Genomic DNA, 23,256 nt, shown 5'->3' with positions numbered 1-23,256 from the left:
AGCACTCCTCACCTACAATCTCAAGGTCGTGGATTCAAGTCAAACAAAGGGGATCAAAGGGGAGGGGAATAAAAAAAAATTATAAAAGAAAGTTTGTTTCTAAAAACTACAAAACTTAGAGAAAACGAGTAAATAAGTTCCTATTATAGTATGTATATAAAAAAAGAAATCCAAAAGTGGTGATTTAGTGGTTTTCCATGTCCATATGTCTCTTCAAATCATGGATCTTTAAAACTAAAGACATATTGTAATCTAGTGATCAATAAAATAAATATAAATTTTGGAGTGTTTAAATTTCAATAGAAATAAAAAGTGTTATTAGTGAGGACCAGTATAGTAACTGAGACGCGCACAATTTGATCTAAAAACTACCAGTATAAAATAATAAAAAATAAAGGCACATTGTTATACTTATCAATTCTATTTATTTGCTCAATCGATTGTGTAAAATATAGAAGATATAAGAAACTTAATTAAGGAGTCCTCTATCTCATTTAAAAAGCTGTAGAGTATTGTTGCTAATTTTGATTAGTTGGTTAATTGGTGAATCCACTTAAACAAGTGTAAAGAAATTAATAAGGAAAGCAATCAAAGTGATCAGCTGGAGACGTGGACAAAGATCCATAAGAAAAATATCTCCTTTCTACAAGGCATATATAACATTGACTCCCACTTATCGCCCAGTCTTTAACTCACTTTTATCTTTTTCCTCTTTCATTCGGAAACCCTAGCTTAAGTGTAAACGATGGCCGGCACGTACGGGTACGAAGGCGGCGGATCTGCTCCGCCGTCTGGTGGCGGAGGCTACGGAGGTAGCGGCGGCGGAGGAGGCGGTGGTGGTTACGGTGGTTCTGGAGGCGGCGGGTATGGATCCGGTGGTGGAGGATATGGCGGTGCAAGTGGCGGTTACGGAGGCAGCGGAGGGTCATACGGTGGTGGAGGTGGTAGAGATGGTGGTGGTGGTGGTGGTAGAGGAGGTGGAGGAGGATACGGTGGTAGTTCACATAGTCGAGGTATCTTATATTTGAATAAATTATCATGCTTTGCGAACTATATCTGTGTGTTGAATGAGTTTTAATTTAATTCATATGATGACTCTATTTTTAGGAGGTGGCGGCGGTGGATACCAAGGAGGAGGAGATCGTGGAGGTCGGGGCGGCGGCGGCGGTCGTGGTGGAGGAGGTGGTAAGGAAGGTGATTGGCGTTGCCCTAACCCTAGGTAATATTCTCACGTCCTTCTCGTGGATATTCAGGTCATGTTAACTCATCTTTACTAATTTCTCCCCTCAATTCACAACTAATCCCCGGCCTTGTGAAACCTTTGTTTAATTCCATACCAGCAAAAAAAAAAAGATTATATTTGCTTCTATCCCTGAACTAAGTAAATTACATGGAGCGAGGTGGCTTTTGTTTGTGCAATATTTTTGAGCAGAACTGAAGTTACTTTCTGGACAATCATGTTATTGAAGTAGCAATTTTAGATACCAAGTATTTGCTTTGCCAAGCCCACAACACAGTGAGGAATCTGGATCCTTTTCTTGAACACCATTTCTTTTATATACATGTGTTATGGTTGTATTCTCAAGTTATAACCTGAGTCTTTTCTAGATTATGCGACTAGAAATATATGAGTTACTATGTATTCTCTCATGTCATTACTTGTTGTATGAAATCCTGCAACTGAATGGTCCAGCAATTTTGCTCAAGATAACTGGTGCTTCCCTGTGCAGGTTACTGGGAAAATTTGTTTTGATTCTCTTTACTTTCGTTATTATATAATTCTAATGATGCGTATATCTTGTCAATTCAACAAATTGTTAGTTCAGTGCGGTGGTTGCTTCAAGGTTATGTATTTTGGGTTTCATATCATAATATTTCATTTGAAATATGTTATTGTGTTTGTTCTTGTTTCTTGTCAATTGTTATTAATTCTGGCATGTCTGGGTGTAGCTGTGGAAATTTGAACTTTGCTAGAAGAGTTGAATGTAACAAATGTGGTGCACCTTCACCTGCTGGTTCTGACGATCGTGGTAGCAGAGGTGGTAGCGGTTATAACAGAGGTGGAAGTGGTGGGGGATATGGAAATAGTCGAGGGGGAAGAGGCGACAACTATGATGACAGAAATGCTGGAGGTGGTAGAACAGGTTCTTATGGTGGTAGTCAGGGAAGAGATGGTGGTGGTTATGCTCAAGGTCCTCCACATGCTCCTCCATCTTATGGGGCAGCTGATAGCAACTATCCACCACCATCTAATACCTATGGTCGAAACCCTGATGCCGTCCCCCCGCCCACGAGTTATGTTGGTGGACCTGCATCTTATCCCCCTTCATATGGTGCCCCTGGTGGCTATGGTGGGGATAAAACAGCTAATGCCCGTGGGGGTGGAAGGGGTGGCCCACCGGGAGGATATGATGGGGGATATGGCGGTGGTCAACGGAATGCAGGTGGTTATGATAGTTCCCCAGCTGAGGCTCCAGAAAAGGTCAAGCAATGTGATGAGAACTGTGGAGATTTCTGTGACAACGCAAGAATATATATCTCAAATTTGCCTCCTGATGTGACCATTGAAGAACTTAGAGAACTTTTTGGGAGCATTGGACAAGTAATATGCAGATTTCTTTCGGTTATGATTCTCAGTATCAGATTCATTTCGTATTGTAGCATATACCTAGTTTTTCTTGTACTTCACATGATTTCTTGCTGTGTTCACTGTGGTAGACAAAAAGACAACCCAATATCCATTATTCTGATCTGCTTGATTTTGCTGACCAATGAGATATTGCCCTTGAATTCTGATTATGTAGTTTACTTTTGTGACTCCGTGTTAGCATAAATACCAGGGTTAACGCTTAATTGGTCTCTCATAAATGTGTAGGTGGCAAGAATCAAGCAAAAACGAGGGTACAAAGACCAATGGCCTTGGAGCATAAAGTTATACACTGACGAACAGGGAAAAAACAAAGGAGATGCTGTTTTGTCATATGAAGACCCTTCTGCAGCGCACTCTGCGGGTGGCTTTTTCAATAGTAAAAACTAGACCCCAATTTATTCATTTGAGTGTATGCAGTAAATAATTACATGCTGACCATAAATTTTGATCATCAGATCATGACTTCAGAGGGTACAAAATCAGTGTTGCGATGGCTGAAAAGTCTGCACCAAAGCCTGCTCCAGCTTTTGGTTCTGGGTAAGCCTTCTTTAATTGTTGCACTCTTTCTCTATTGCATATGGCATCCAGTTTGCCACCGTTCATAGCTTATGTTAACTTGTAAAATGTCCTGGTTATGCTGTTGTTGCATGTATACAGAATTAGCAAGTGTGTGTAACTAGATTATCGACATATGGTTATTTGACACAATTCTCTGTATTTGGTTCTTTACTTAATTAGATGAGCAGAGTCGTCGACTTGTGGTTCTTGCATCTAACATTTAACTATCATTGCTGTGTCAATTTCATTCTGTAGCTGCATGGCTGAAATTCTCACTTGATAACATGCTTTTGTTCCAAAGTATGACAACTGATCAGTCAAAACTCGTTGCATTAATTCCTACTACAACGCGTCCCTTTTTGGGGGTGCATGTGAACCAGTTTTATCTTAATCTTCTGACTTCACTGCTACCAAAGTTTTATGCTTTATCTCGATCAACTATGTGCATATTGAAGTAAAACCGTAAACTTCTATGTATCAAATTATTTCATTGTGCTTATAGTATTGGTGTTATAATCGTTTTCATCCACCTTTTCTAATTGAAACCGCATGCTGATGCCCTCTGCATTTTTACCTCCCTCAAGCATGTTATTTTCTTTTACACTACAAATGGAAAATATGTAGTTCCATTTTTCTTTCTAAAAAGAAAATAATATATAGTAAAATTGTGTTAATTGTATAGAGATGGTTGGGGATGTATTCTATATTCTGAACTTTTTGAAGTGCTAATGGGAGAGGTGATGTATCTCTTATGCTGAGCCTTTTTCTATCCATTGATAGACGTGGAGGTCGAGGAGGTTATGGTGGCGGCGGCCGCAGGGATAACTACAGAGACAGTGGAGGTTCTGGCCCGGATAGACAGTCTCATGGTGGAAACCGTTCACGTCCTTACTGAGTTTCAGCCAAGCATCTTATGTACTAAAAATTTGTGGTGGGAGGGTTTTTATTAGTTCCATTTCAAGATATACTCTGTGACTAGGTAGGTTGATCACTCATTTGCACTTTGAGCAATATATGCTTTTTCTCCTTTCTTTCTGCTTCTTGGGGTGTAGGAATGGATGGGGTTTTGAAGTCTGTTTTTTTGATATGTTGAATGTTTTGATAGAGGCTACTGGATATTCTGCAAATTGCTGCTAAGGTAGGTGAAAATATTCAGGTGAGTGGTACTACTGTGAAAACCAAAATGCTCTGGTAATTCTAGCTGAATGATGTTTTCTTCTCTATAGGTGATTGCTGCATCTTGGCATGAAGCCTGATATAATGATTCGCTGACTCTATGATGTGGCACGTAACTACTTGAGCTGTTATTTTTGCTTTTGTGCCTGCTAGTCCAGTTTTTTTTTTTTTCTGTGGAAGAATGTTTGGGATAGACTTCTCAAGTAGGCAGCTTACCGAGAATATTTTTTTTCCTCCATATGAACTCATAGTTCTGCTCTTCTTATATTTCAACTGAGATTCGGTTGCCAAATTAGTAATAATCACGTTCCTATCGGGAATGGATATTAGAGCTGTTGTATTGGACGGGAGATCAGGTGGGAGAACGCTCATCTGAAAACTGAAGTTAGCCGCACCGAAGATTTTGACAATTTTATTGACCCGGTCCGATGGAAAGCCGTAGCGGTTGTTTCATTCTTTAAGCAGTAAGTGATGGTCTATACTGCATACGAGGAGAAGCTCCCAGAGTGTTTTTCGCTGTTTGGCCTTTTGATAAATGGTGGTACTACGGAGGTCGTAATTTATTTCTGTGGGCCAAGGTTACATTTGACCTTTTTTTTCCGTCGAGGAAATTAGATGTATCGGAATTTAAGATTTGAATCTAGATTGTGAAAGAGGTTAGCCCTAGATTCTCTGCAACTGCATTAGCTCGCACTAAATAATTGTCATACAATAAGCTGCCAAAAAGAGAATAAAAGATGCAAGAAGAAGCCATTTTGTTGCTTAAAGAAAGCAATAAAAAAAATCCAGTCTGGACCGACGGAAAGTAGGCTTTGTTGTCGTTTTCGACAACAGACATCTCGGAAGTTTGCGACTAAGAATCTTTCTTGCGTTTCTGTCTAGGTTATAAATGCAAATAAAAAAGAAGGGAATTTTTAGATACCTGTGAGAAGATAGTTTTTCCTCGCAATGCTGCCTAATTTCTCGCATTGGTGTGGATTCAATTTTTAAAATGGTACTTTTCTTTCTGCATCAAGTAAGAGTATTTTTTTGTTGAATCATACACCCTTTAAGTTATTAGGAATGAAGTATGCATTGTGCGTAACAAAGGGTGGCACGTGGGCCGGTTAGGATTGGGCCCGGCCCAAGACCGCAAGCCCATATGGGCGGTGTGCCTAAACGGTTCTAACCGGATATGACCGGGACCGTGGGGAGGTGGGTTGGGTAGTGGGCCGGCCTTGTGCATTAGGCCCGCGAGACCGGGACCAGCTGGGAAGTGGGCCGGTTCAACCGGTCCTAAACGGGCCCAACGGCTCCAAATTTTAAAAAAAAATATCTGCCCGTTAAGGCATTTAAAAAGTAGTCGTTTGGGCGGCCAAAATAGTCATTTAACTCCCCCAACTTTGTTTTAACCCCAATTTTTTTATAATTACATATTTTTTCTATTTTCAACTATAAATACCCCCTCGCTCTTTCATTTTTCTCACCAAATCATCAATCTCTCTCGATCTTTTTCTAATTTTCTTCTATAATTGGTTACTTTATTGTTGCAATTTGTGAAAAATTGTGAAGTTGGTGAAATGAAGTCTTCAAGTCTTCAACGATAATTAATTTTCAACAAGTTGTTCGTCAACTCGGTAAACTCGTACCAACTCTTAAGTTCTAATATTACAATTTTGTTTGTTTTATTTACTCTGCATTGTTTGATTAATTAAGATGGATTTTTCGTTAAAAAAAATATTTAGTAAAAATAAGAAAAAATCTAAGAGTGGTCAATTTAGTGGCCAATCTATTCCTCCTCCGATTCCCCGGGCTCCCCTACCCAAACCTCATACCCGTCCTACACCTGCTCCTATTCTTGATAGTGATAATACTTTATTATAATTTACTGAAAGTCAATATTTGCATAATGTTGGAGGTGGTGAACAATTAAACCATTAATATATGAATGCTCTTTATGGTAATCCAACTATTGATGAAAATGATGATGAAGAAATAGATTTTGACGAAACGCAATCGGATGACGATACACCCACTAGTCCTGCAGCTGAAGTTAACCTAACTAATAATAATCCAAATGATGCCCCGTATGACCCTCATGTTACTACCCCTACTTTTTTTAGACAACCTTCTAAACGGAGCGAAACATCTCTTGTTTGGCCATTTCTTACTCAACTAAGAGAAAAAAATAGGGCTAAGTGTAAAACTTGTGGCAAAGAGTTAGCTTTTAAATATGTTGGAGGTTGGGGGGGAGGGGGGGGGGTAGGGAGGACGGGAAGTTTGAGGAGACACATATTGCTACACCCTCAAGATAAATTTAAATATCTTCGTATGAAAGCTTTGGCCGAGGGGACAAGTGTACCTAGTCAGGATGACCTTAGTACCGGGTCAAATCAATTTCAACCGGGAATTAACACTGTTACCGGTGGTATTTTATATTATGATCCAAGAAAAGATCGGGAAGAATTGGCAAAAATGGTTACTGTTATGTGCTTACCCTATAGTTTTCCTTCCCCTCACTTTGTGCATTATATTAGAAAAGTTTTTAATCCTACTTATAAAGGATGTCCTTGCACAACCGTAAAGAGCGATATTTATAAATATAAACATGAATATGAACAATATTTGCGCTATTTATTTACTTATATAAATTGTCGCGTTGCTATTACTACTGATATTGGTAGAAGTGGTAATGCTGTGATTATCTTACTATTACCAGTCATTGGATTGATGGGGATTGGATAATGCAAAAACGCATTATTGCTTATAGAATAATTAATTCAAGTCACACAGAGCAGTTTATTTCTAGCACGGTTACGGATATTTGTAGATATTTTTGCATTAGTGATAAAATAATGTCAATTTCAATGGATAGTGCTACTAGTAACACTAATGTTGTAGCCTTGCTTACCACTACACTAAATCCTGCATTTAGTAACATTTTTCACGTTAGATGTATTTGACATTTACCATTTAATTGTGGGTGATGGCATGAGAATTCTAAATGTTGAAATTGAAAAGGTTAAAATGGCTCTTAACTCGCTTTTTTATTCAAACCGTAGAAGTAGACTTAGAGAATATTTTAAAAGATGCGATGAATTTGGCCTAAGAGAAAGAAATGTTCCTAAAGCTTGTCCAACTAGATGGAATTACATTTATAAAAGTTTAGTTGTTGCATATAAATATAGAAACCCCATAAACTCAACGTTTAATGCTCATGTAAGTGATGATGACGAGCACCTTACAAATGCGGATCGGGCTAATGTTAAAATGCTTGTAGATTTTTTTGGAAAAAATTCATATTGCTACAAATGAATTTTCTGGGCAATATTATCCTACTATTTCTAACTGTTTAATATATTGCAGAACTTGCAAATTTGTTTGCTCATTTTTCGGAGGGTGGAGAAATTTATGAACAAGCTATTGATTCTATGAGAAAAAGTTTAAAAAATATTTTTTCCTTATTCCCCCTATTTATGGTGTTGCTGCCTTGTTAAATCCTACTATGAAATTAGGAGGTCCTCAATTTGAGTCCATTACTTAAATGATCACTCAACTATCCCAAATTATCTCCAAAAGTCACTTTACTTTCATTGTAACAACAAAGTCACTGAACTATGCCTATTGCACTCAGAAGCTCACTCAACTAGATTTTTCAAATTATGGATTGTCAAATACCTATTTTACCCTCTAAATTATAAACATTTATCTTCTTTTTATTTTTTTAGACTTTTTAATATTATGACTTTTCCTTTTTAATTTATATTATGGACTTAACTATAGAATAAAAAAATCTTATATATAAATTTTAAAAATAAAAATTATTTAAGCATATATAATGGTGGAATAACAAAATAATGAGCATAGTAAAAATAATTAATTAGAATAATTTGTTAGTAATAATAATTTTAGTATTAACAACAAAAATTCAAAAATTTATTCACGTAATTCAGAATGAAAGAAATAAAGGTTGTAAAATATATATTCCATGTACGTAATATAAAAATAATTATTTAAAAATAAAGTTATTTTATAATATACATTATATATTCTTGAAAATTATGCTCAATTATATTATTATATATTCCATGCACGACTTAACATAGCATATTTTACCCTATACAAATAGTCCCGCTGNGGGGACTATCTGTATATGGTAAAATATGCTATGTTAAGTCGTGCATGGAATATATATAATATAATTGAGCATAATTTTCAAGAATATATAATGTATATTATAAAAATACTTTTACTTACATAATTATTTTTATATTACGTGCATGGAATATATATTTAAATCTTTTATTTCTTTCATTCTGAATTGTGTAAATAAATTTTTGAATTTGTTGTTACTACTAAATTATTTTTACTAACAAATTATTCTAATTAATTTTTTTTACTATGCTCATAATTTTGTTATTCCAGCATTATAAATGCTTAAATACTTTTTATTTTTAATTTATAAATAATATTTATTTATTCTATAGGTAAGCCCATAATATAAATTAAAAAGGGAAAATCATAATATTATAAAGTTTAAAAATAAAAAGAAGATAAATATTTATAATTTAGAGGGTAAAATAGGTATTTGGCAATCCAAAATTTGGAAAATCTAGTTGAGTGATCTTCTGAGTGCAATAGTCATAGTCAGTGACTTTGTTGTTACTAACGAAAGTAAAGTGACTTTAGGAGATCATTTGGGATAGTTGAGTGACCATTTGAGTAATTGACTCCCTCAATTTTGGTATGAAACTGTTAATAATGGTTTAGCACTTGAAGATGAGGAGTTGTCTAAACTTCTGGAAGCACAAGCCTCAAAATTAATAAATGCTCAAACTATTTATAGTGCTTATAAAATTGCATTAGATCATGCTAGACCAAATGTTCCAACTCCTTCTTCTTCTTCTAGTTCTCAATCATCTAAAAGAACTGCGGGAGTAAGAGCACTTACTAGTTGGGCCGGGTTCAGGGGTTCTCAAGGTTCTAGTAGTAGTGATTTTTCACAACTAAATGAGCTTGAAGTGTATTTGTCACAGGGAATTGAGGAAGTGAATACCGACGGCTCCTTTAATATTTTGGAATGGTGGAATGACAAAGAAAAACACTTTCCGATTCTTTCAAGGATGGCCCAAGACATTTTAAATATTCAAGTTTCAACAATGGCATCGGAGAGCGCTTTCAGTCAAGCAAGACTTCAACTTGGTGAGCGTCTATGTGCGAGAGCTTGGAAAAATTAGTACTTTTCAGAGATTGGATCCGTTCGGAACGAAGAAATTTTGGACTTGCTGAATCACAACCAGAGGTAGATGAAGCTTACGAAGAAATGCTAGCTGAACTTGCAGAGGATGCTGCTTCGCCCGGAAGCGGTGATGAATAAGCTTCTTTTCCGCCACCACCAACGGAAATTCCTCAGAACCTTGAAGGATTTATGAAATTTGTAAGAGATACCATGTAAATTAATATGTAACTTGTATTTTGGCACATCTTGATTAGTTTCTTTTTCTTATCAATGGTGGTATTAGCACCTTGTTGTGCTCATTCCGGGGGGAGGGGGGAAGATTAAGAAAGATATTGTCATGTTTTGTTAATTATAACAAATTATAACGCATTGCTTTGAATATCTCTTTACAATATTTTTTGTGTTTAAATTTGAATTAAAAAATTTAGGTCACAATTCTATAAATATAATTTACAAGGAATTGCCTTAGATAAAAATTTAAAAAAAAAATAGAAAGTATCTGTTGGGCCCATTTAGGCCCACATAGGCCCGGGACCAGCCCACTTAGCCCGGGACCATTAGTTCGTGGTCTCGGTCCCGGGCTGGTTCCTACAAAAAGCCCACATAGGTCTGGGACCACTTAGGACCGGCCTACGAAGTCCGAGCCCACTTAGAACCGGCCCACGAAATCCATTTAGCACCGGGCCCAGCCCACATTACAGCCCTATCAGCGTAACTTTAGATTGCAGTAAATCGTTAGTTTCTTTTGACTTGTGCAGGGCAAGCTTCACAATGGTGTTCCTAAATTAGGTCTTGCAATTTCTTGATTAAATTTAGGAGGTATCTGTTGGTGAAAGAGTCTTCCAAATATTGCGAAAAGATTTGTAAGGACCGTTTGATTAATTTTAGAAGTTACCGGAAAATGTTTTTGGAAGAATTAACTTGAGAATGGTCTTCACGGTAATTTATTGTTCCACTCATCCGTAGGAAAAAACCTAACAAGATCGTATCATCTTATGTTACTATTAAAATTTAGACTATCCTGTAACAATGTCAATAAATGGTTTAGTTTAAGGTAAAAGCGTATAGTTAGACTCTCCATTTTTCCTACATTGAATACCTAGGCTTATTTTACCGTGTATTAATTTTTCTTGATGGAAAGTTGTTTGAAACAATTAAAAAGGGAATAAGAGGTTCGATTATTGTGATAATTGTTTTGCTTTGGTTAGCTTGTATGCATCTCTGAAAATGATAGGAAAAGTTTCTTTAAATCACTAAATGCTCTAGCATAAAACATTTTGTGTTGCTCCAGCGAGATAATAAAAGTAAAAAAAAAAAAAAACAAGACAAAAGAACTGTAAAAGGAAGAGATATATGGAGAAAAGCAGAACCATTGAAAATGAGGGTGTTTGAGAGGGAAATAATTAATCCTAAAAACTTGCCTAATATAATGGATATATGGTGAATTATCCACATTTCTATCTAGCATATCAACTTACGTTAATGTCTAACAATCTGAACGAACACTAACACTAATTGTTTCAGAAAAATAAATGTCCATGCTTTCCATTTCAATTATTAGAGTAAATTCTTCACCAAACCATCCTCTTTCTTCATTTGCTTCTTTAATCAGTAGTTTTTGTAACAAAAATGGTAAAACGAAGAGTTTCAGATTCAATAGGAGTAGTCCAAGGTCGATATCGTCAAGAATTATTTATATGTCAATTTTCAGATATGGTCAATTCCAAAGGATGTTTATGGTCTGGAGGTGACCCTTTCGCTTTCAGTTTACCACTGGTGTTGGCACAATTGATTTTCATTTTCTTCGTCACCAGAATTACTTTTTTCCTCATCAGACCTCTTAAACAAAGTATGGTCAGTGCACAACTTATTGTAAGCTCCTTTATTCTCTACATAATTATGATCAACACCTAACAATTCTATTACTTGTGTTACAATATTGATACTATCTTTATTGTCGGAGATAAATTCAAGATTTAAATTTGATAGGTTCAATCTTTAAGTTTTTACCCGTAAGTCCAATACCCTTTTGAAAATTTTGATGTCTTGAAATTTTAGTAATTTTTTTGCGCGCGTGCACACACACATCCGCCTCCGAGTACCTTATAATTCTGTTACCAGAGGTGGACCTATGCTATACAAAAAGGGGTCACTGTCGCCCGTAAAATTCGGTAAAAATTTCATTTATACATACATATGTCTTTAGAAAATAGTGATATATTAGTAGGGGCACCCTATACATAAAACAGATTTTGGTTGAATCCAAAAGTGCATCCGCGACCTTCAAATCCTGGGTCTGCCTCTATCTGTTACTTATAGAAATGGATTTATGATTTAAACTTGACGGATTCAATCTTTAAAATTCTTAGCATAAATCTTTGTACTTTTGAAATTATGGATTCAAACTTTAATAGTTGTTGACATATTTAGTAATGTTGGGTTCATTGTTACTGCCTCTGATTACTTGTGTTACAATGTTCATGCTATCATTATTGTTGGTCTAAAACAGGCTGGTGTTTTCATGGGGCAATCAGGCTTATGTCGTAACAGAGCGTTTGCGGCCTTAATGTTTCCACCAAGAGGAAGAATGGTACTACAAACAGTTGCAGATCTTGCTTTCATGTTTCATCTTTTTGTTCTTGGAATTCATGTAGATCCAACAATGGTGAAAAGAGCGGGGAGAAATGCGATGCTAATTGGTGCATCCAGTTTCGCGTTGCCTTTTGTACTTGGATGTCTAGCCAGTTATACATTACCTCATTTGGCTGTAGTAGATGAAGCAACAGCTCATTTGCTGCCTTATGTAGCCGTACTTAACTCAGCGTCTTTCTTTCCTGTGATCACAAGCCTTCTTGGCGATCTTAAGATTCTAAACTCAGAAATTGGTCGAATAGCTACATTGGCTTCTATGGTTACTGATATTTGTATATATGTCATTTTCATAATTGGGACTACAGTAAATTCATCAGCAAGTTGTTCAAAGTGGAATGGAGCATTGTGCATTGCGTGGATAGGCACTTTCTTGATAGTAGTTGTGTTTGCAGTAAGGCCATTTGTGCAACAAATTGCTAGGACTATACCTGAAAAAGGGTCTATGAAAGAAAGCCAATTTCTAGTTGTAGCTATGATAGTTTTGATCTGTGGCTTTGTCGCGGAGTCTCTTGGACAACCGGCTGCTCTTGGTACTTTTATTTTGGGCATGGTGGTACCGGAGGGACCTCCTCTAGGTTCATCTTTGGTTTACAAAATCGATTCTTTATGTACTGGATTGTTGCTTCCTGCTAAGTTTGCTATTAGTGGTTTGGCAATGGACATTTTCGCAATAGGAAAAGGAAAGAGTCTTTTAGGCGTTGAAGCAGTGATCATCTTAGGTTATTTTGGAAAATTTGCTGGCACTCTTGTTCCAGCAGTTCATTTTGGTGTTCCTTTTAGAGATGCACTTTCTCTTGCTCTTATCATGTGTTGCAAAGGAATTATCGAGGCATCCCTCTATATCGGCCTCAGGGATAATGGAGTACGCAACCTAACTCCTTTCTTTTCTGCGCTTTTCTGTTATCAATGTATTTTAACCTGTTATAGCTCGGTTACCTGAAAATTCAATTACTATCTATAGAAGTTAAACTCAACTACTAGTAGTAAACGAGTTATTTACGTGTCTCTTATTTGGTTATCTACAGATAATAACAAATGAAGCGTATGCGCTTTTGTTAATCACAATGTTGGTGATAACAGGAGCTTTGAGACCCTTAATTTGGTACCTCTATGATCCATCAAGAAGGTATTTAGGCTACAGAACAAATAGTATACAGCATTTGGATCCGACGAGTGAGCTTCGGATACAGGTATGTATTCACAATGAAGATAATGTCCCAAGTATTGTTAATCTTCTAGAAGCCTCCAATCCAAGTAGAAGGAGACCTATTTCAGTGTTTGTTCTTAATCTAATGGAGCTCAAAGGTAGCGCGGCTGCATTGCTGGTGCCAACGCATAATAGAAGAGGCAAGGCTAAACTCAAGTCTCTGCCAAGCAGAACAGAACAAGTATCAAACGCGTTCAACATCTTCGCGCATAGAAATCAAGGTTCTGTGGCTGTTCAACACTTCACATCCATTGTTCCTTATGCCACTATGCATGATGACATATGTACAATCGCGATGGAAAAAGGTGTCAGTATTGTGATCGTCCCGTTCCATAAGCAGTGGGCGATTGATGGAACAGTAGGAGCCAATTTTCCTGCTATTAGAATGGTGAACCAACAGGTACTCTATAAAGCACCTTGCTCGGTTGGACTCCTAGTTGATCGAGGTCAATTAGCCGATAACCAACAAATCTTGTTTGGCCATTCTTTTTTTCGCGTTACAATGCTCTACCTTGGCGGTCCAGATGATGATGAGGCGCTGGCCTATTGCAGCCGAATGCTAGAGCATCCACATATCAGCCTAACTCTCGTCTGGCTCAGACATTCGAGTGACAATATCGATAACAGTGTGGAGTCAGATACGATACGTTGGTTCAAGGCTAATAACATTGGTGCAGAAAGGGTGAGTTACAAAGAAGAAGTGGTGAAAGATGCAGTGGGGACGACACAGGTTCTTCGTTCACTCGAGAACAATTGTGATCTTTGTATAGTTGGTAGAGACCATGAACAATCTGAGTTAACACTAGGGATTAATGAATGGATTGAATGTCCAGAACTAGGATTTATTGGAGACATGTTAGCGACTTCGGATTATAGTTTTTCGTTGCTAGTTGTGCAACAAATACCACCAGGGACTGAGTTTATGAACAGCCACTCCCTGAAACCTGTATCTAGCAGTTATTATTCTAGTTCAGGGAAATATAGTCATCGTTCTGGTTTTGGCTCTTTTGGGTAGCAGCTGAAGTAGTTTTGCCTCTTTGATCAATACCAAAAAAAGGCCAGCTCGGTGCACTAAGCTCCCGCTATGCGCGGGGTCCAGGGAAGAGCAGGACCACAAGGGTCTATTGTACGCAGCCGTACCAAAGAATGGTCAATACCAAGAATGTAGAAAATAGCTTGAAGGATAGATAGAAAGAAAATGGTCTTCTCTGTATTATAAATCTTACAGAATTGTATGTAGAAATTAGGAAGCACAAAGTTCAGTTTCTGCAATTAGTTAGAATGCAGGTTTTGTTTTTTGGTTGTTTCAGGTTTTCAACAAATAGCCTAAGGGTGTTAAACGGGCTGGGTCAGACCGGTTCCGAACCGGCCCAGACTGGTTAAACCCGGAACCGACCCGGACCGGACCGGTTAGAGGGGGCTGGGCTGAGTAGGGGGGATAGAGGGGTTGGTCCGTTTAGGTTAGTGAAAACGGGTAAGCGGCCCGGTTGAACCCGGGTGAACAGTAACCCTTACCGGGTTAATCGGCCCGGACCGGCCCGGTTCAACGGCCAAATTTTTTTTTTTTTTTTAATTTTCGAAATATGTGGGCCCCACAGACCGTTGACAATGGTCAGACCTTGAATTGGTCCGTTGGCCAACGGAAATATTGCATAAATAGCCTTTTTTTTTTAATTTTTAACCCTTTTTCAATTTACAAAACTAACCTTCTCTAAAACTATAAACTACTACCCCCCCCCCCCTCTTCATTTCTTCACTCAATACTCATTTCTCAATCTCAATTTCTCTCATTCTCTCATTCTCCAATTTGCAAGACTTCAAGTCTCAATCTCAAATTCTAAATTCTCAAATCTCAAGTTAAACCTCGTACTTCTAGAGTGCGCTCATATGTTTGGCAACACTTTGAGGTGGTAGAAGAAAATGAAGAAGGTCAGAAATTGAAGTGCAAGGACTGTGGTCAAGTCATAAAATTTCGTTCAGAGTGTGGCACGGGCAGTTTAAGGAGGCATATAAAGTATTGTCTTGAGCGTCCTTCGGAAATTCGTATTTAAGATTTTTCGACAATTTGTGTTATTTTAAAATTATTAGACGTATTTATGCTTAATGTTTTAGTTTGTTAGATTAATTTGAAGTATTATTAATTTATTATGCATGAAAATTTAATTTTACTATTTTTTTGTTAATTTACTTTTTAAATGCAAACTTTAATTTTGAATTTTGAAATAAATGTAGTGCTTGCAATTTATAAGTGCAATTTTTTCCCATCTTCCTTGTATTCTTTAAATTAATACAAAGTATTAATATAACTTACAATAGTTATACAAAATTCCAAAAAAAAATTAAAAATACACTAAACCCGGCCCGGCCCGGCCCCCTCAACCCGTAACCCTTACGGTTCAATTTTTACCCGGATGAACCCGAACCCGTTAAACCCGTTAAGAACCAACCCGGAACCGGCCCGGATCGTACCCCATACGGGTCCAAAAAATAGAGGCCCGGCCTGGCCCGGCCCACCCGTTTAACACCCTTTATTAGCTTCACATAGCCATGTTTTTGTAGCACACCAATTCTTATTTACAGTATTGGTGTATGCTAAATTGGCTATGATCTTTATTTGACTTGAGAGTTATAGCCTGTTTGGCCAAGCTTCTTTTGAGGCAAAAGCACTTTTTTTCGGTCAGAAGTGCTTTTTTTCTAAAATTAAGGTGTTTGGCCAAGCTTTTGGAAAGAAAAAAAGTGCTTTTGAGGAGAAGCAGAAACATTTTTGGAGAAGCAGAAAAAAGTAGCTTCTCTCTAAAAGCACTTTTCTGAAAAGCACTTTTGAGAAAAATACACTTAGAAGCAGTTTTTTAAAGCTTGGCCAAACACTAATTGCTGCTCAGATTAATAGGGGTGTGCATTCGAATCGGTTTATCGATAAATCGAATCGATTATTTGTTATCGAAATCGAAATCGAAACCTTATTGAAACGATAACGATAGGCATATGTACAAATCGATAATTGATAAGTAATTATCGATAAGGGTCAAAATCGAATCGATAAATCGAATTCACACCCCTAGACTGTAGACACTTGTTAAATGAGTAATTACCTATTTGTGTAGATTAATATAACATACAGAATGTATATATATTCCGCTACTATTTTGAAAGCGGCTATACAATATTATTTTCCCTAATCTATACCCTTTCCTTTACCCTAAGTCCCTTACCCTATTATTTCCTCTACCACATTTAAGGAATGATCATATTTAAAGATCAAGAGAATGAAGTTCAAATTAATGGAAAACAGAATTAGCCGTGATGATGTGTTTTGTTTTGTTTTATTTTTTTAATACCGTTGGAGTGTTGGTGGCATGCATTTGATCCCTTACTTTAGTTTTGTTGCATGTGCTTGTTGACACAATTTTTATATTATAAAAGGTGTTCGTCTTATTTTAGCTTCTTTTTGTCCATATTAGTTAGGCGCGTTTATAGCGATATACTTTCCGTGGAATCCCGCAAATTTTCTTATTGGTGTAATCGATAACCGAATCGATAAGCCCCCAAAATCGATAAATCGAAATCGATAAAATCGAAACCTTATTGAAACGATAATGATAAGCATATGTACAAATCGATAATCGATAAGTAATTATCGATAACGGTCAAAATCGAATCGATAAATCGAATGCACACCCCTAGCTCCGAAGTGCTTTTCAAATTAATTAGCCAAACATAAACTGCTTCTTACCAAAAGTACTTTTGAGAAAAAGCACTTCTCTAAATAAGCTGATTTTTGCAGCTTGGCCAAACGGGCTATTAAGATCATTGGAGGAACTTGCTTAATTCTTCTTAAAAATGTAAGTAAACAGATGAGCATTGACCCCACTATCCTAGGAGCTAACTAGTTTCGCTTATTATGAACAATTTTTTGCAGTTATCCTTTAGTTGGACATTTGCACAAATGGCCTTTTCTGATGATACTTCAGATATCCCCCCCTCATTAGTCCAGTGCAAATAATTGGCTTCATTCTTACTATTCGCGAATCTGGATTAGTTGATCGAAAGTCTTAATGGTAAACCCGTGCCAATTTTTGGTTGGGAATCTTATAGATTTATTCGAAATAATAGCATGTTTGACCAAGCTGGAAAAATTAACTTATTTTGATAAGTGTTTTTTTTTAAAGTGCTTTTTCCAAAAGTAATTTTGGTGAGAAACAATTGTGTTTGGTTAATCTATATCTATCTATATCTATACTATATTAAAAGCACGAAGGCCTTTAGCGAAATGTCGTTCGTCTTTTTTACCCTTCAAAAATAAATTTTATATTGGGCAAAATAGTAATTTAAGTTAATTTCCTAAAATTTAGGACTTCAAAATCAACTAAAATGTTAATTATTAAATTTTTTCCTTATATGAATTATGTAGAAACTCTTAATATTTAGGTTATATAAATATATTCCTTATTTTAATTGTGTAAATTAATATAGCTTCTTTCCTACACGTACATTAGATATTTACTAACAAAAATAGATCTAATTCTGAGTCTTTAAAGGTTGATTTTTTGACTATACAATCTAAATCGCACAACCAAACTTACAGGCACATCTATATCTATACTATATTAAAAGTGGGGAGCTCCTAAATAAAAAGTTAAATTACCAAATTATCCTTTTGATAATTAAATAACTAATTTACCCTTATTTAAACGTACTTTTTTCTACAATTTCTTTTGGTACCAAATAGTAAACTAACTTTTCTAAAAAGGTACATCACTTGGGGCAGCCAATTCACCGGCTTTGAATTGCTTTAATTTTCAATCGGTACATGCACACACCAAGTGTCTCTTAGCTAATATTTTGAGGAGTTCCAAATAATATTACAAATTAGCATGCCACTCCATTCGTCTTCGATCATTATATACATACCAATGAATTCATCCTCATCTTCAAAATCACATATTATCTCTAGATGGTATTCTTTCATTAAGTCTATTCATTATACCGATTACTCTCGATCATGGCTTGTGTTGTCACACTGCAACTGTTTTAACTCATAGACTTATTACTTTATTTTTATTTCTTGCCTAGCGAGGAGAAGAAATAAAAGTAGCACTTAAAAATGAAGCACAAGCGATCGTAGTCCACCCACACCTCATCATTTTGAGTTTCAATTGGTTGTGGCATTTATCTGTACTTTTAAGTTTTTTTATTAACTAATATTGTCTCTGTGTTTAGTGACGATAGTTATATTTTGTAAAACTACTAATCATTGTTTATATATATGATCCATATAGTTTATTGAGATTAAATTGTATTTATCTTGTATGCACTTGTATGTTAGCTAGAGGTAGTTGATTAGTTAGTTGGTTATTCCAGCTGGCAGTAGTTAGTGGTCAAGTAGTCCAGCTGTCATTTTTGTGTACATATATAGCACTGTACATTTCTCTCATTTTCAGTTAAGTTTTGATTCTTCAATGAAGTAGTTGCTCCTTGCTCTTCTATTCTCTCCTCTTGCAGAAGCTTCGAGACTCTGCCATGGCTGCCATGGCAGCTGAAGTTGAGCTTCACTGAGCTCATTTTGGTTACAGTCTTCACATGGTATCAGAGCGAGGTTGATCCTCCTCAGATCGCAAGGTTAATCTTCCTCACATTCTCTCTTCTGCACAGAGATCTCCTTCTCTCTTTTGCTTTTCTGTTTCTGACCTAGTATGGTCGATTTGCCCTAAACTCGATCAATTTCTCGTTTTTAATTCATTCATCGCGTAGAAATCTGAGGATTTTCATTCCAGTTGTTCTTTGCCCTATCAAATTTTCAATTGATTCAAAGTTATAATGGCTATCACTGACCAACAAGATGCGAATTTTGCTAATACGAGTGCCACGATACCTCCGAGTGGTGGAATCGACCCAAGCGATCCCCTGTATTTGCATCCTTCTGACAATCCTGGAGCGATGCTGGTGTCTGTCCCATTTGATGGGATAGGTTATAGATCCCGGAGGCGTAGTGTTCTTCGTGGATTGTCCGTAAAGAACAAATTAGGTTTTGTTAGTAGAGAATGTAAACAACCAAGTCTGCAATCCCCAAACTATAGGAAGTGGGAACGATGTGATAACATGGTAACATCGTGGATCTTAAATTCTCTTTCAAAAGAGATTGCGGATAGCGTGGAGTTTGCAAGTGATGCTGTTGAATTGTGGAAGGAACTGGAGGATCGTTATGAACAAACCAATGGAGCCAGGCTGTATCAAATTCAGAAGGAGATTAATGATCTCTCTCAAGGAGTCCTTGACATTACTGGCTATTACACTAAGCAGAAAAAGCTGTGGGAAGAGTTGAACACCTTGAACAATATGACTCAGTGTAGTTGTGTTTGTAGCTGTGGGGCAAATGAAGGCATGTATAAGGCTGAGCAAGATAGAAGGTTAATACAGTTCCTCATGGGACTTAATGAGGTGTATACTGTGGTTCGAGGGAGTATTCTTATGATGAATCCACTGCCCACAATAGCCCAAGCTTTTTCATTGCTTGTCCAAGATGAAAAACAAAGGGAGATAAGACCAAATAGTCAGCTGTCACTTGAGTCCACTTCTTTGAATGTGAATAATGCAGGATCAAGTCATTTTAGCACCAACTTTTCACCAAACTATAACCATTCTGGAAACAACAGAGGTCGACCTATGTGTGATTTTTGCAAGAGACCAAGCCACACTAAAGACAAGTGTTACAAATTACATGGTTATCCACAGAATGGGCAGAACTCTACAAGATACACTCAGAGTACTCAGAACTCCAGTCAGAATTGTAGATCCGACAGAGGAAAGAGAATGGTGGCAAATGTGCAAGGAATATCAGCTGATGCAATAACAAGCAAGCTTGATGAATGTGATGGTCAAAATGAAGATCAGAATGTGAGTCTGACTAAGGAACAATATGGACAGCTTGTTAATCTACTTCAGCATTTCCAACTTGGCAATGATGCAGAGAACTCCAACAACTCAAATCCTACCAATGCTGTGAACTTTACAGGTATTGTTGTCTGCACATCCTCTATTGATTTTGATAAGCTGTCTTGTAGATGCTTTGAATCAAAGACTGACACATGGATACTAGATTCAGGAGCCTCAAACCACATCACCTTTAACAAATCCATACTGTCTGATATTATAACCTTGCCTTATCCCCTTTTAGTTGTTTTACCAAATGGCTATAAAGTGAAGGTGACAGAAATTGGAAATGTGAATCTTACACCTGAGATCACTCTATATAAAGTTCTCCACATTCCTTCATTCAAATTCAATCTTATCTCTGTATACTGGTTGAGTAAACACCTAAGAGGTATGACTTCTTTCACTGACAACACTTGTCTTCTGCAGGCCCCTTCACTGAAGAGGCCTCTGGAGATTGGTAAAGTCAAGGATGGACTGTATCTGCTGTGCTCTCAATGTCTAAGAAACAAGAGTTTGACCAGTAAAACTACTGTTTGTTCTTCTTCTCATTCCTGTGATGTGAACAGTCATTTCTTGAGAAATTTACATCCTCATGCATCTGTAAATAGGTCATCCTTGAGTCTTCAATGTCCAGCTGTAAATAATCCATCTTTGAATAATAAGACTCCTTGTTCTGCCTTCAATGATATTAATGTGCTATGGCATAACAGGCTAGGTCATGTGCCATTTGTGAAGATGAGGGAAATACCCTCTATACCTGTTACTTTCCCTTCTAGGCAACCCTTTATATGTTCAATTTGCCCTATGGCTAGGCAAAGTAGACTTCCTTTTCCTCAGAGAACCAACACCTCAAACAGAATCTTTGAACTCTTACATGTGGACCTATGGGGACCTTACCATGAGTGTACACATGACAAGTATAAATACTTTATCACTATGGTTGATGATTTCAGTAGGTCCACTTGGCCTCATTTGCTAACATGCAAAAGCAATGCCCTCCAAACTATCCAAGCTTTTGTTTCCCTAGTTGAGAACCAATTTAAAACCTCCATTAAGTCCATAAGATCTGATAATGGACTGGAGTTTGTTAACACTGAAACTACACTGTTTTTCCAATCCAAAGGGATCATTCACCAAAAGAGTTGCCCTTATACTCCTCAACAGAATGGGGTAGTAGAGAGAAAACATAGATATCTCCTTGAAACAGCCAGGGCCTTGTTATTTCAATCAAAACTGCCTTTAAACTACTGGGGAGAATGTATCCTGACAGCTACCTACATTATAAACAGACTGCCTACTACCTATCTCAAAAACAAGTCTCCTTTTGAAATATTGTACAATAAGAAACCAGATTATTCCCAATTGAGAAGCTTTGGTTGCCTTTGTTTCCAACAATGCCAAAAGTCTACAGAGATAAGCTTGAGCCAAGAACAACACCTCATGTTTTTGTAGGGTATCCCTTTGGTACAAAAGGTTACAAAGTGTTGAACTTAGCCACTAAAAGGATCCATATCTCCAGAGATGTAGTATTCCATGAGTCTGTTTTCCCCTTCACTCTACATTCCCAGTCTCCCTCTTTTCCTTCAATTTTACATCCACCTCCTCTCAATCCCACAGTTGAGACCAACACAAAACTACCTGCAGAAGAACTTGTGAGTGATCAAAGGGATACACACACACCCAATACTATGTCACCTTCTTCTTCTACCCCTTCTTCTACTGATCATGTACACTTTTCACCTTCACCTGCCTCTGCAGGCTCATCACCAGTACAGAATTCTCCCATTCCACACATCTCCAACTCATCTCCAATGCAGCAACACACTCCTGATCCAGCTCCACCATTGAAAAGGTCATTGAGAGAACATAAAACACCCACATATCTGAAAGATTACATACATTCTGTGCATCATGACCAAACAACTGTACCTAAATATTCTGATTTTTCTCTGAATGCCTTATTCTCTAAACATCATTATATTTCTGCTAACACTCTAGTCCATGATAGTCAGTTTTTGGTGAGTAGCATATGCAATGACAGTGAACCATCTTCATTTGAGGAAGCTGCCATTAATCCTTCTTGGCAAGCAGCTATGGTTCAGGAATTTGAGGCCCTCTATGCCAATAACACATGGTCCTTGGTACCACTGCCCCCTGGGAAGAAGGCAATTGGATGCAGATGGGTGTACAAAGTGAAACATAGAGCAGATGGATCCATTGAGAGATTCAAAGCTGGATTAGTGGTGAAATGTTACACACAACAGGCAGGAGTGGATTACACAGAGACCTTCTCTCCTATAGTAAAAATGACTACAGACAGGACCCTCATTGCAGTTGCAGTAAAGAGTGGGTGGAACATCTTTCAGCTGGATGTAAATAATGCATTTATTCATGGTGATTTGCATGAAGAAGTGTGCATGGAAGTCCCTCCTGGACTTTTTGTGGACAATTAAAACTTGGTTTGTAAGTTGAACAAGTCTTTATATGGGTTGAAACAGGCAAGTAGACAATGGTATGAAAAATTGACTGAGGTATTGTACTCAAGGGGATATGAACATTCTATGAATGACTATTCCCTATTCTTCAAGAGGAAGGGGAATTTGGTTGTGTATGTGGCAGTTTATGTGGATGATGTCTTGTTGACAGGAACAGACAAATCAGAGATTGACCAGTTGAAGTCTTTTCTACATAACAAATTCAGAATTAAGGATCTGGGACTACTGCATTACTTCTTGGGCTTGGAAGTTCTATATAAAGCAGATGGTGTCATCATTTCACAAACTTGCTGAGAGAGTATGACTGCCTGGAGCACAGTTCTTTTGTTTCACCCCTTGATCCCAATGTGAAACTAAGAGCAAAGGA

At 37.2% G+C, this 23,256-nt stretch overlaps 2 protein-coding genes across 7 annotated transcripts; both read left to right on the top strand.

The window, feature by feature from the left end:
- The first annotated feature begins 661 nt into the window (after positions 1-661).
- LOC109208102 (transcription initiation factor TFIID subunit 15b) lies at positions 662-5,050 on the top strand. Of its 6 annotated transcripts, none has more exons than XR_002065107.1 (8): positions 662-1,013; positions 1,108-1,219; positions 1,951-2,602; positions 2,876-3,026; positions 3,106-3,187; positions 3,989-4,187; positions 4,314-4,346; positions 4,435-5,050. XR_002065107.1 is itself a non-coding variant. In XM_019371140.1 (6 exons), the coding sequence occupies exons 1-6, from the start codon at positions 746-748 to the stop codon at positions 4,101-4,103; spliced, it is 1,380 nt and encodes a 459-aa protein (XP_019226685.1). In that variant the 5' UTR covers positions 662-745; the 3' UTR covers positions 4,104-4,431. The 6 variants fall into 6 exon arrangements, 1 of the variants encoding a protein (XP_019226685.1); XR_002065106.1 differs by having other exon boundaries at positions 4,314-4,364; XR_002065104.1 differs by having other exon boundaries at positions 3,989-4,346.
- Positions 5,051-11,177: 6,127 nt separating this feature from the next.
- LOC109208097 (cation/H(+) antiporter 14) lies at positions 11,178-14,773 on the top strand. Its single transcript, XM_019371122.1, has 3 exons — positions 11,178-11,474; positions 12,112-13,116; positions 13,280-14,773. Exons 1-3 carry the CDS (start codon positions 11,232-11,234, stop codon positions 14,474-14,476), a joined length of 2,445 nt encoding a protein of 814 aa, XP_019226667.1. The 5' UTR covers positions 11,178-11,231; the 3' UTR covers positions 14,477-14,773.
- Positions 14,774-23,256: the final 8,483 nt, after the last annotated feature.

The sequence above is a fragment of the Nicotiana attenuata genome, unplaced genomic scaffold (assembly GCF_001879085.1).
Source record: "Nicotiana attenuata strain UT unplaced genomic scaffold, NIATTr2, whole genome shotgun sequence".
Taxonomy (NCBI): domain Eukaryota; kingdom Viridiplantae; phylum Streptophyta; class Magnoliopsida; order Solanales; family Solanaceae; genus Nicotiana; species Nicotiana attenuata.
Note: the sequence above shows the minus strand (reverse complement) of the source record. Positions and strands in the feature narration are given on the sequence as shown.

What these genes read in the sequence shown, in the direction of transcription:
- LOC109208102 (XM_019371140.1), top strand. Translation starts at nt 746, where the DNA reads ATGGCCGGCACGTACGGGTACGAAGGCGGCGGATCTGCTCCGCCGTCT. An exon ending in TGGTAGTTCACATAGTCGAG is followed by an intron (nt 1,014 to 1,107) that starts GTATCTTATATT and finishes CTCTATTTTTAG; the next exon opens with GAGGTGGCGGCGGTGGATAC. An exon ending in TTTTTGGGAGCATTGGACAA is followed by an intron (nt 2,603 to 2,875) that starts GTAATATGCAGA and finishes ATAAATGTGTAG; the next exon opens with GTGGCAAGAATCAAGCAAAA.
- LOC109208097 (XM_019371122.1), top strand. Translation starts at nt 11,232, where the DNA reads ATGGTAAAACGAAGAGTTTCAGATTCAATAGGAGTAGTCCAAGGTCGA. An exon ending in TGGTCAGTGCACAACTTATT is followed by an intron (nt 11,475 to 12,111) that starts GTAAGCTCCTTT and finishes GGTCTAAAACAG; the next exon opens with GCTGGTGTTTTCATGGGGCA. An exon ending in TCGGCCTCAGGGATAATGGA is followed by an intron (nt 13,117 to 13,279) that starts GTACGCAACCTA and finishes GGTTATCTACAG; the next exon opens with ATAATAACAAATGAAGCGTA.